Consider the following 11663-nt stretch of genomic DNA (forward strand, 5'->3'; position numbering starts at 1 on the left):
AAAATAAAAGCAAAATAAATAAATTAAACAAAATAAAATTAAAAATAAAAGCAAAATAAATAAATAAAATAACATAAAAAAGCAAAATAAATAAATAAAATAAATAAAAAAATAAAAGCAAAATAAATAAAATAAAAATTCAAATCAAAATAAATTAAAAAAATAAAATCAAAATAAAAAAATAAAATCAAAATAAATTAATAAAACAAAATAAATAAAATAAAAAATAAAAGCAAAATAAATAAATAAAATAAAAATGTGTGACATGAAAGCACTGCTCTGTGCAAACAGCACAAACATCCTCACACGAGCTTGACTTTCCCACCTACCCCGTACTCAAACATTTCAAGCATTACAAAGCATTGCAGCTGTTTTGCAGTTCTTGCTAAAATACAGGTTAAAACTACTCACACTGAAAGGGGGAAAAAAAATTCCACCAAAATAAACTGGCAGAAAATAGCACTGTTTTAAAAATTGAATATTAAAAATTAAGCATTGACTTTTTGAATTATGTGCTTTAGATGGGGAAGTGTTTAAATAGACAACAGAACCCCAAAATCCCAGAATGGAACAGTTCCTTGCAAACCACACACTCCAGATTCAGTCTAAAACTGTGCCTGGCAACACCAGCAGCTTCTACTGAGAACTGGCTACAGGTAGGGAGAAAATGTCAATAATAGCAATATCTAACAAAGACAAGGTGATGCTTTAAATAAATTTCTGATTTAATTAGTAAAATCAGTGATTTAAATCATTCCCAGGCTGTATTTACTCTGCCCGCCCTTCCCAGGGACACAGGAGGGAAAGAACAGCAGGAAAATGCTGAAGTGCTTTATTGCAGGTTATTACAAGTTGGGATAAAGACATGAGACCTTGGCATTCCCATTCCTGCAATCACCAAACATCATTCCATCCATGGATCCTTAATGAAATATTCCCTGTTCACATCAGCACAGCCTGGTTTCAGCTGGCAGAGAGGGAATTTTCTGCTTAGGAGCTGGCACAGGATAAACTTCCATCCCATTTTTCCATACAGATAAAGCTACACATGGAGAAGGAGTGAATTCCAACACTGCCATGACTGCAGAGCTTCGCTCAGCTGTTCCCATCCCAGCTCCAGGAGTGAAAACTCTGCTTCCTTGTACACAAATCATAATTACAGCATTGCAAATTCACTAAACACAGGCTTGGGGGTGGTGGGAAATAAAGCAAACCCAAAGCTGCCAGATGTTTCCCTGGAATACAGAACAGATCTGAGCAAAGGGATTTCTCAAATGGGTTCAGATTCCTTTAAATTCCACAAATGTTGGAAAATACCTGAATCCATCCACCACAGCCCTTGAGAGTGACCCATCTCTGGGATGCTTTGGGTGGAGAAATCCCATCCCAGCCCTGCCATGGGCGTTTTTCTCTGTCCCAGGTTTCTCCTAGCCCTGTCCAGCCTGGAATCACAGGCAAACATTCCCTCCCTGTGGAGCTGGGATGACACCACAGGAGCTCCTAATCCAACACCAGCAGCACCAGCAATGTTCTCCCAGGAAGAAACCAACACCACACTAAGACAAATATCTCCCCAAAATCTCTCCCAGAAAAACTGGGGCTCAGGTCCCAGAGGGACACCCAAGGAAGGGACACTTTACCCCACAGACTGGCCACCCTCTGTGTCCCTCTGATTGTTGGAAAACAAAGAGGTTTTGTTCCTTAAATCTGATTTCCCAGGGCATCTGAACCTCAGCAAAGCCCAGCTATCAAGTTCTCCCATTATCAGATCAATATGGAAATGAGAAGAATTCCACATCTGCAGTTAGAGGAGATCCCAGAGTTCACAGGAACTTTGGGAAAGGGCTTAAATGTCCACTGAAATGTCCAAATGCTCTTTTTTCCTCCAAAAGGAACCTCTGGGTACCAAAGGCACCTCCAGCAGCAGGGTCTGTGTGTCCCAGGGGTAACTTTCACCCTGAAATATTCCATATTCCAAATTCCAAGCTGCCCTTGAACACCCGAGTGCCTCCAGGGATGGAGAATCCCCAGAGGCTGCCAGACAAACCCCTCAGGCCAATATGCCTTATCTACCTTTTATTTTTAGTACACATTAACTCACAGATGTTTTACTCACATCTTATCTGATCAGCAGAGTCTAGACACAGCCCTGGACAATCTCTTTGTAACATGACCCTAAAAATACCAGCAGGAAAACAGCCTTAAACATTAATCTGCTTCCATGCATCCCTTCAGCCACACAATGACTCCAAAAGTTAATTTTTAAGCAAATTCATTTGAAAGGAATGTCTGAATTAATAATTAATATTTGACATGTACAGAAACCAGTTGACTGCCTGAGATTTATGCATGATAAATGCATTTTCCTCACTGAGGGAGCTAAGGGCAGTTCCAGGGTAACATCCCACACAGATCCTGATTGCTGGATGGCCCAGGGACAAGAGCTGGACTCTCACAGCTCCTGGAATGTCCTCGGTCCAGGAACCAGCCAGCTTTACATTCCCAGACCAAAAACACATTCACTTTCTTGCATCCAAGATAGAAAATCAGGGAGTATCCTGAGCTGGAAGGGACCCCCAGGGATCATCCCAGCCCCTGTCCCTGCCCAGACCCCCCAACAATCCCAGCCTGGGCATCCCTGGCAGCGCTGCCCAAACGCTCCTGGAGCTCCGGCAGCCTCGGGGCCGTGCCCATTCCCTGGGGAGCTTTTCCAGAGCTCATTCCACCCTCTGGGGGAAGAAATTTTCCTGACATCTAACCCCAGCCCAGCTCCAGCTGCTCCCCCAGGTCACCAACACCACTGGACAGTGTCCCCTGCCCTAGAGAGCTTCAGTCAGGTGTGATGAGCTGAAGGATCAGGATGTGAAGAAGGAGCAGCAAAGGTGTCAACTACAGCAATCAGGTAAATATTCCACTATTAAACCATCCCCATGTTTCAAGTTTCCTTTACAGTAACTGAGGTCTGGCCAACAGGACTCCAGTTCATTCTGTGCCAGATCAGGTTCCCAGTGCCAGAGGGCAGGGATGGATGGGAGATTGGGAATTGGGAATTGCTGGCTGGGCTGGAATTGCCAGAGCAGCTGTGGCTGCCCCTGGATCCCTGGCAGTGCCCAAGGCCAGGCTGGACATTGGGGCTGGACATTGGGACAGTGGGAGCTGTCCCTGCACATCCAGGGCTGGGATGGGGGGGATTTGAGGTCTCATCCCACCCAATCCATTCCAGGAACTGATGATTTACCCCACCCTGAAATGCACTTTACACACTAACCAAACAGAACCCATCGGCCACTTGCTTTCTCTCCCTCTGCAGGGCTGGAAACTCCTCCCCTTACAGAGGTAAACACAACCACATGCACAAAGGCTTCATTCCTTTCATGAACGGACCATTTCCAGAGCCCCTCCCTGACTTCCTTGGAGAGGGGCTGTCCCAGGCAGGGAATGTTCCTCCTTTCCAAGCCCCAGCCAGGTGTTGGTGCCTGTGCTAACTTGACTTTTATTCACAGCTCCAGAAAAACAGCAGCAGCAGCAGCACAGGGCTTGGCCCAACCTACCAGAACACTGGCATGGGTTTTTTTTACAAGCTGTATTAGTTAATACTGAAAAACTGTTCCAAAAAGGAAACTCTTCTTGCTCCAGAGGTGTTCCCTACACACCTTGCTGTCCTGACTGTTTGTAGATATCCCAAAGGAACTGATTCATCAGCTCAGGAAGACACAGGTGACTTTAGGAGCCTTGGGAAAGGTAACACAGGCACCAAGGAAAGAGATGAGCACTCAAGTCTAGGCATGAAGCTCAAGGTTTGGCAGTACAGAAACATGAACTGAGTTTATTTTGTGAAGGGCCTGCCCCACAGCCGGGCTGCAGAGGAGCACTCACTGTCCATGACCTCATCCAGCCCAGCAACAAGTTACCAAGCAACTGAGAATTAAAATCTGAGTACGTAAATGTGGCACTGAGGAATATCCTCTGCACGGCCTCTGATTTCCTGAGGAGCTCTGTTTGCTTCAGCTCCCTCACAGGAGATCAAATTGTGATAAATCAAACGTGTCCACTTTAAAAAAACCCCAAAAGCCAACAGAAAAACCCCCACACAGAGGTACACCCCCACGTGTGGTATCCAAAACACAGAACCACTGGCAAAGGAAAAAGAACCTGGACAGTTTTCCAGAGGTTCCTCCCCTTTCCAGCTGCCGACGTGGGCAGTAGGTGATTACCCCCAAACTCAACCAGAATCACTGTTCCAGCCTGACCTACATTTTTCCTGGTTGGATCAGCCCAAGGAGCAAGAGCCACACAGGCACTTGGCAGCCCCCAGGCTCATCCCAAAGAACCCCACCCGCAGCTCTGCCTCCGGAGCCAGAGCTGAAGGAGCAGCTCAGTTTTCCCCCAAACAGAAAACTCTCTGCAGTCAGCCCCGCGCTTTCAACAAAAGATACAAAGTGTATATTTTAGATCAATAAAGATACAAATAAAGGCTGTTTTTTCCCATTTTTCTGCTCACTCCCTGGGGCTCACCTGTCACTGTTGACACGACAGTCATGTCACTGCTGTCAGAATTAAGGAGTGCTTCAGGTAGTCCAGCTAACGTCAAAAAAAGTTTCATCTATTTTTTTGTAAGCAGTAAGTACTCAGGTAAATTGCTTGGTTGAATCTGACACAAGGAATTCCCAAATTTACCTTCCCAGAGCGATCTGAGCGTACAGATCCACGAAACGTGAACCAGCAGCCGTACCTCCCATGCTTAACAAGCCCCTGACACCTCTTCATCCTCCCTTTGTAAACGCCTTAAGGATAAAAACAGCCGAGGAGGGAGTTCCATACCTGCTCCACACCCTTCGTGACGGGCATCCTCACCCCCGAGCCACCTTCCCTGTCCGCAGCCGGCTCGTTCTCCCAGGGCAGTTTGTTTTTGCCTCTGCCGGCGCTCAGGACTCTCCTGGGGCTGGCTCGGCGCTGGGCACAGGCGGGGTGCCCGCAGTGCCCGTGGGCGCTCCGGCTCCTGCTGCCCATCAGCAGCCACTCGGTGTCGGCTCCGGGCGGCTGGCACGGCCCGCGGCAGAGCCCGCAGGAGGGCGAGGGCACTCCGTACTCCACGAGTCCCTGCTCGCCCAGCCGGGGCAGCACCTTCCTGGCCAGCCGGGCCTGCACGGCGTGCACGACCCCCGCTCCGCCGGCCCGCAGCTCCACCGCCTCCAGGGCTCGGAGCAGCGCGCCGTTGTTGCCGGGGCCCAGGGCCGAGCCCAGCGCGGCCAGCGCCTCCATGGCAGCGTGCCGGACCCTGCGCTTGGCGTCCAGCAGCGCCGGGGCCAGGGCGGCCGCCAGCTGGGGCAGGTCCAGCTGGGCGGCGGGGTAGGTGAGCAGCGCGGCGATGCACGTGTTGAGCAGCTCCTCGCGGAGCCGGGCGCTGCGGTGCCGCAGCAGCCGCTCCTGCAGCAGCAGGCGCAGCACGGGCCGCGGGCCGGCCGCCGCCATCAGCCGCAGCAGCAGCCGCCCGCTGTCCCTCCGCATGGCCGGCTGCGCGTCCCCCAGCGCCCGGGCGGCCGCGCACACCAGCGGGGCCAGCACGGCGGGGACGCGGCGGCCGAGGCGCAGCGCCAGCAGCCGGGTCACCTCCAGCGCGCCCCGCGCCACCGCGAAGTTGGGGTCGTGCAGCAGCGCGTCCAGCAGCGCGATCAGCCCCAGCAGGGCGGCGGCGGGCGCGGCGCTCAGCGCGGCCGGGCTGCAGCCCTCCACCGCCCGCCGCAGCTGCTCCACGGCCTGGGCACGGCCCCGGTAGTCCCGCCGGTCCAGCAGCCGCGCGCGGAGCTCCGGCGGCACCAGCGACAGCTCCGGCCCCAGCGGGGGAGCCGCGTCCTCCTCAGGGCTGGGGGGCTCCGTGCCCGGCCCGTCCTCGGCGGGGCTGGGGGGCTCCGTGTCCGAAGCGTTGTGAGCGGGGCTGGGGGGCTCCGTGCCCGGCCCGTCCTCATTAGGACCGGGAGGCTCCGTGTCCGAACCGTTGTGAATGGGGCCGGGGGCATCCGTGCCCGAACCGTTCAAAGCGGGTCCAGGGAGCTCCGTGCTCGACCCGTTATGAGCGGTGCCGGAGGGCTCCGTGCCGTTCTCACCGTCCTGCGCGGAGCCGCCGCGCTCCCAGGCCCGGCCGCGGCCCCGCGGTGCGGCGGCTCCGGGCGGCGGCTCCGCCATGGCCCGAGGCCGCGGCCATGGGCGGCCCTCAGGCCCCGCCCGGCAACGCCGCCGTCGCCAGGGGGCGCCGCGTGCCGCGCCGGCGCGGCGCCGACCACGCCGCGGCGAGCGGGGGGGAACACGCGTGCTTCCCCGACTTCTTCTCAGACGGCTGCTGGTGGGACGGGCAGCGGACGCGGTGGCGAAGAAGCGGAGAGCAGCGCCGCGAGAGCGGTGGTGACGGGCATGAAGCAAAAGCTCCGGGGAAGCGAAGCCGCGGCGTCCCCCCCGCGCGGTGCCGGTGTGGTACCGCCCGGGCACGGCGGGTGTGGGTGTGTGCGGCCGCACGGCCGTTGATTGGCGGGGCGCGGGGGGCGGGGCGGCCGGAAGTGACGTAGGGCGGTGGCGGAGCGGCGGAACGAGGCGGCGGCGCGGCCGGGCCGGGCCTGGGGCACCCCGGCACAGGTGAGAGAGGGGACAGCGGAACTACGGGGACAACGGGAACCACGGGAACAGCCGTGACACGGCCGCAGTGCCGCCTTCCCCTGTCCCCGGGCGGGGTGCGGGTACGCGGGGGGCCCGGCCGGCACGGGGAGACCCCCGTGTGAGGGGAGAGTGGCGGGGCCCCGCCGTGCTTTGGGAGCCTGGGCACGGACACCTTTCCCAGCCCAGGCTGCTCCGAGCCCTGTCCCCGGCCGGCAGCGGCGCTCGGGCACCGGGCTGAGGCACAAACGCGGGCAGGAATTGCAGAAGTAGCGCAGCTTGAGCTGTGTTTTGCTCTCTTGCCCGGTACCGGGGCTCCCCCGGCCCGGCGGGCTCCCGCTCCCCGCTCGGGGCAGGGCAGAGCCCGCAGCTCCTCCTGCTGCTCTCAGCACTCCCCGCTCCCTCAGCTCTGTTTATTCCCCTGCTTCACCTCTTCATTTCCAGCCGCTCTTGCCGTTCCAGCTGAGTTTGGAGCACGGGCTGAGGGGCTCTGACAGCCCGGGGGTGACCGTGTGCTGAGTGTCACAATTCCAGGGCTGCTTCATCTTCCACCTGCTGATTTCTCGCTCAACAATAAAATAAAGCCCAGCAGATCCCTGGGACGGGCGAGCCTGGCCGTGCAGGGGGGTGAGAGGTTCTGCCAGGGCGGTACCCGAAGTGTTACTGCTGCAGAATGCCTTAAATATAGTTATTTACAGGTGTTTTGGCAGGTTTTGCAGCTGAACCGTGACTCTTCCTTTTTGCCTGTGGTGGTGCCTGATTTTTGTGTGTTTGCATGATGAAGTCAGGAACTGAATGCAAACACAAAGTTGGAATACATTCTTTTATTTTAACTTTCTTAATTCTCCCTTGTGTAATTCGTGCTGCAAAAGTGTGATAGTGAAAACACTGTTATATATGATCTTGCCTTCTGCAGATGCACTTCAATTAGTTTCTATCAGTTAATTCTTCCAGTACAGAGTGATAATAGTTGAGCTTATTTATCTCTTTGTCGGTGAGAGGTTTTTCAGCCCCTTCCCTGTCACTGCTATTGTATTCTGTATTTAAACTCTGGCAACCCGTGTGATTATTTCCAATTAAGCACTTTTAAGTGGGCTCCCCTGCAAGTGAGGTGTCATTTAAGGAGCTGTGCAAACCATGAACTTATTATTAAGATAAAAGAAGCGAGATCTTGCAGATCATTTTAGCAAGTGAGAAGCTGCTGGGCTGGGGAGTGGGGTGCTTGCAGTGTTCCCTGTGGAACAATGGGATTCTTTCCCGTGCCCAGGATCCTGACACGTTCCTGCCCTCCACCCCTGAGCCGTGCAGCGCTGGGGGCTGAACAAAGAGCTGCTGCACCCTGGCAGCGTTCCTGGAGCTGAAATGAGAGCAGGAACCCGAGGGCTCCGGTGTCACGAAGCACGCGGGGACGCGGGGGAAGAGGAGTTTGTGGAGCTGTGGGGGAGTGAGGATCCTCCCCTCTGCGCTCCTGGGGAGCGTGGGCAGCTGCCAGTGCCAGGGAAGAGAATTCAGAGAGCTCAGCCTGTCCCCCTGCTCACCTGGGGAGCTCTGCAGGGGCTGAGACCGGCCCAGCAGGGATTTCCTGGCGTGGTGGGAGCCGCAGGGTGAGGTGAGGTGAGGATCTCCCGTTCCTCCTGTGTGCATCCACAGCACAGGAACCTGCTCCAGCCCCACTGGCTCTCGGGGGGGGGTTGGCAGAGGGAATGGGAAGCTGCTCCCTGCCAGAGAAAGGCACAGCAGGACTGGGCTGCTCCCCAGGAGTAATTGAACTGCACAAAAGGAGTTTGAGAACTTTGAAAACTTTGTCTCCAATAAGCCAGTTGTATTCTTTAGTTATCTGTGTTTGTTTCTATTTCAGCCACTGGTCAGTTCTCTCAAACCCTTGATGTAGAATGACAGAATGTCCTGAGTGGGAAGGGATCCACAGGAACCACCAGCCCAGCTCCTGGCCCTGCACAGACACCCCAACAATCAGATCATAGATATTTGACTCCAGAACAAAAAAAAAGCGATGGTTGTGGGGTTTTTAAATTCAGAGTTGAATCTAGCATAGAGTGCCAATGAACATTTGAAGCTCCTGGGTTTCACTTGCATGAAAAAGGTGCAGCAGGTAAGGCTTGCAGAGGGAGCTGGGAAGTAACAAACCGTACGATTTAAAAGCCAAAACGTAAAAACGCCTTTTCACCGTTACAAAAACACCAAGTGACACCTCCCAAACTGTGTTTGTCCCAGATGGACCCGTCGTCCCCGCCGTTCCTGCTGGCCAAGCTGACCCCCCTGCACTCGGAGCAGCTCCTGCAGGGCCTCAACCTGCTGCGGCAGCACCAGGAGCTCTGCGACGTCGTGCTGCGCGTGGGCGAGGCCAAGATCCACGCGCACAAGGTGGTGCTGGCCAGCATCAGCCCCTACTTCAAGGCCATGTTCACCGGGAACCTGTCGGAGAAGGAGAACGCCGAGGTGGAGTTCCAGTGCGTGGACGAGGCGGCGCTGCAGGCCATCGTGGAGTACGCCTACACCGGCACCGTCTTCATCTCGCAGGACACCGTGGAGTCGCTGCTGCCCGCGGCCAACCTGCTGCAGGTCAAGCTGGTGGTGAAGGAGTGCTGCGCCTTCCTGGAGAGCCAGCTGGACCCCGGCAACTGCATCGGCATCTCGCGCTTCGCCGAGACCTACGGCTGCCACGAGCTGTACCTGGCGGCCAACAAGTTCATCTGCCAGAACTTCGAGGACGTGTGCCAGACCGAGGAGTTCTTGGAGCTGACGCACTCGGAGCTGGACGAGATCGTGTCCAACGACTGCCTGAACGTGGTGACGGAGGAGACGGTGTTCTACGCCCTGGAGTCCTGGATCAAGTACGACGTGCAGGAGCGCCAGAAGTACCTGGCGCAGCTGCTGCACTGCGTGCGCCTGCCCCTGCTCAGCGTCAAGTTCCTCACGCGGCTCTACGAGGCCAACCACCTGATCAGGGACGACCACACCTGCAAGCACCTGCTGAACGAGGCCCTCAAGTACCACTTCATGCCCGAGCACAGACTGTCCCACCAGACCGTGCTGCTGACGCGGCCCCGCTGCGCGCCCAAGGTGCTCTGTGCCGTGGGGGGCAAGGCCGGGCTCTTCGCCTGCCTGGAGAGGTGAGGAGCACCTGGGCAGGGGGGTGGGCACTGCCAGCTGGGAACCCCCAAATCACTGGGGTTGGAACAGAGCTGGGAGTCCCAGCAGAGTCTGCAGGCTGTGGTTGTTCCTTTCCTCCATAAAAACTCTTCAGCGGGTGTTTGTTTTTAACAAGGATGAGCCCCATGTTCAAGATGCTTTTTGCAGTGTTAGGGGGTTTTGTTTGTGCAAAAAAATCTCTGAAATTCTTTTCATTGTGTTAATTGAGTTAATAATGTGGTTAATCATAGTTACTTAAGTTTGTACAGTTTTTATTTTTCTTTCCAGGTATTTTCATTTTACTTAATTTTCCCTCAATTTGTTATTTATTTATTTATTTTGTTATTAACTTTCCCACTATTTGTTATTATTTCAAACAAACCATAAAAATTAACATGGTATCTAACAAATGTGCTTCCTGATACTTCAAAAATCCTTGGAATTAAAACAAAATCAGAGCAGAGTGAAGGAAAATAAAGGAGACTCAGAGGGACTTTTCCCTACAACTCCCTGCCAGGAGGGGACAGCTGTGCTGCCAGGGAACAGGGACAGGAGGAGAGCTCAGGCCTCAGGCTGGGCCAGGGGAGGCTCAGGGTGGACAGCAGCAGGAATTTCCCCATGGAAAGGGCGCTCAGGCCTTGGAAGTGCCCAGGGAGGTTTGCAGTGCCCATCCCTGGAGGTGTCCCAGGAATTGCTGGAGGTGGCACTCGGAGCTCTGGGGACAGGGTGGGCACAGCTGGGACTCTGATCCTGGAGGGCTTTTCCAGCCTCAGGGATCCTGGGATTTCATGCAGGAGCTGTGGATGTGATGTGATGATGGCTTTAGTCCCCAGGCAGGTGTCTGTGCTGTGCTGGCAGGAGCAGGTGAGTGCCCCTCCTCCTTCCCCTGCATTCCAGAATGAACCTCCCCTGTTCCTGGAGAGCATCCCTGAGGCTCATCCTGGGGAGCAGAAGGAATGAAAGAGGGAAAAACAACTTTATGCTGGAAGCTGGTGTGGCTGGGTTTGCTTAGAACATGGGATTAACACTCCCAGAGCTGGTAGTTAAACTTTGTGTGGGCTGTTTATATACAAATACCCATTTTTACATTTATACTTGCACAGGAAGAGCTTTGATGTTCAGAGTGCCCTTATCAGCCCCAGGAGTGTTCCCTGTGCCCAGGCAGACTGCCTGAACTGGTTCCACAGCTGGATTCTGGATATATTCCTATAATTCATATAACAATAATAATATGTGACAGTCCTGTGCTCACAGAGAGAAGCACATTTAAAAACCTGGAGGGAGCTGTGTGTTCTTTTCCCTGTGTTCAGAGATATCAAAGTCATTTAAAGTTAATTTTCCCAGTGGTACTCACTGATACTCAACCAAATGTTGGGACAGGGAATTGTTTATAGACAGGGAATTGGGTTTATAGGCTTGAGAAATGAAGTGGGGGTTTGTGCTTCATAAAAAATGTTTGGGTGAATGAAGTTATTCTCTGATATTCTTCAGCTCTGCTTCTTTCAGTGATTATAAAATGTAGCCTACCAGTATAATTTGGATTAATTTCAATTTTTTGGTGCTTCACAGTAACAAAATTAATTAGAATATATTTAATTTCTCTTGTCTGGTGTTTCAGCAGCTCCTGTTGCTGGGCTCTTAGTGTCAGCTCTCCAGGGGCCTCATGCTCCTGTATGGTTTTTGAACAGATCCTGTTTCCTCTCTACCAGATAGCCTCTTAATTATTTAGGTAATTTATTAATTAAACTATTCAGGTAGATTGGCTGGACTTTATATGGGGCAAGCTAGACCCACTGTGTTCTCACACTGAGTATAATTAAAAAAAATAGTGATTTAAGATTTTGATTTAAGATTTTGATTTAAGATTT

General features: G+C 53.5%; 2 protein-coding genes across 4 annotated transcripts in view; one reads left to right on the forward strand and one right to left on the reverse strand.

The window, feature by feature from the left end:
* TOGARAM1 (TOG array regulator of axonemal microtubules 1) overlaps positions 1-6183 on the reverse strand; it is a 35418-nt gene extending 29235 nt beyond the window's left edge. The window contains exon 1 of the mRNA XM_015629717.1: positions 4822-6183. Within this exon, the coding sequence (XP_015485203.1) occupies positions 4822-6183 (1362 nt within the window). The remainder of the gene's footprint in view (positions 1-4821) is intronic.
* A 343-nt stretch (positions 6184-6526) lies between these two features.
* Positions 6527-10375, forward strand: KLHL28 (kelch like family member 28). 3 transcript variants are annotated; one of them, XM_015631233.3, is made up of 3 exons: positions 6569-6627; positions 8504-8755; positions 8878-10374. In XM_015631233.3, exons 2-3 carry the CDS (start codon positions 8738-8740, stop codon positions 9778-9780), a joined length of 921 nt encoding a protein of 306 aa, XP_015486719.1. In that variant the 5' UTR covers positions 6569-6627; positions 8504-8737; the 3' UTR covers positions 9781-10374. The 3 variants fall into 3 exon arrangements, with proteins under 3 accessions (XP_015486720.1, XP_015486719.1, XP_015486718.1); XM_015631232.3 differs by lacking the exon at positions 6569-6627 and adding an exon at positions 7913-8259; XM_015631234.3 differs by lacking the exon at positions 8504-8755 and having other exon boundaries at positions 6527-6627; positions 8878-10375.
* Positions 10376-11663: the final 1288 nt, after the last annotated feature.

The sequence above is a fragment of the Parus major genome, chromosome 5 (assembly GCF_001522545.3).
Source record: "Parus major isolate Abel chromosome 5, Parus_major1.1, whole genome shotgun sequence".
NCBI classification, from domain to species: domain Eukaryota; kingdom Metazoa; phylum Chordata; class Aves; order Passeriformes; family Paridae; genus Parus; species Parus major.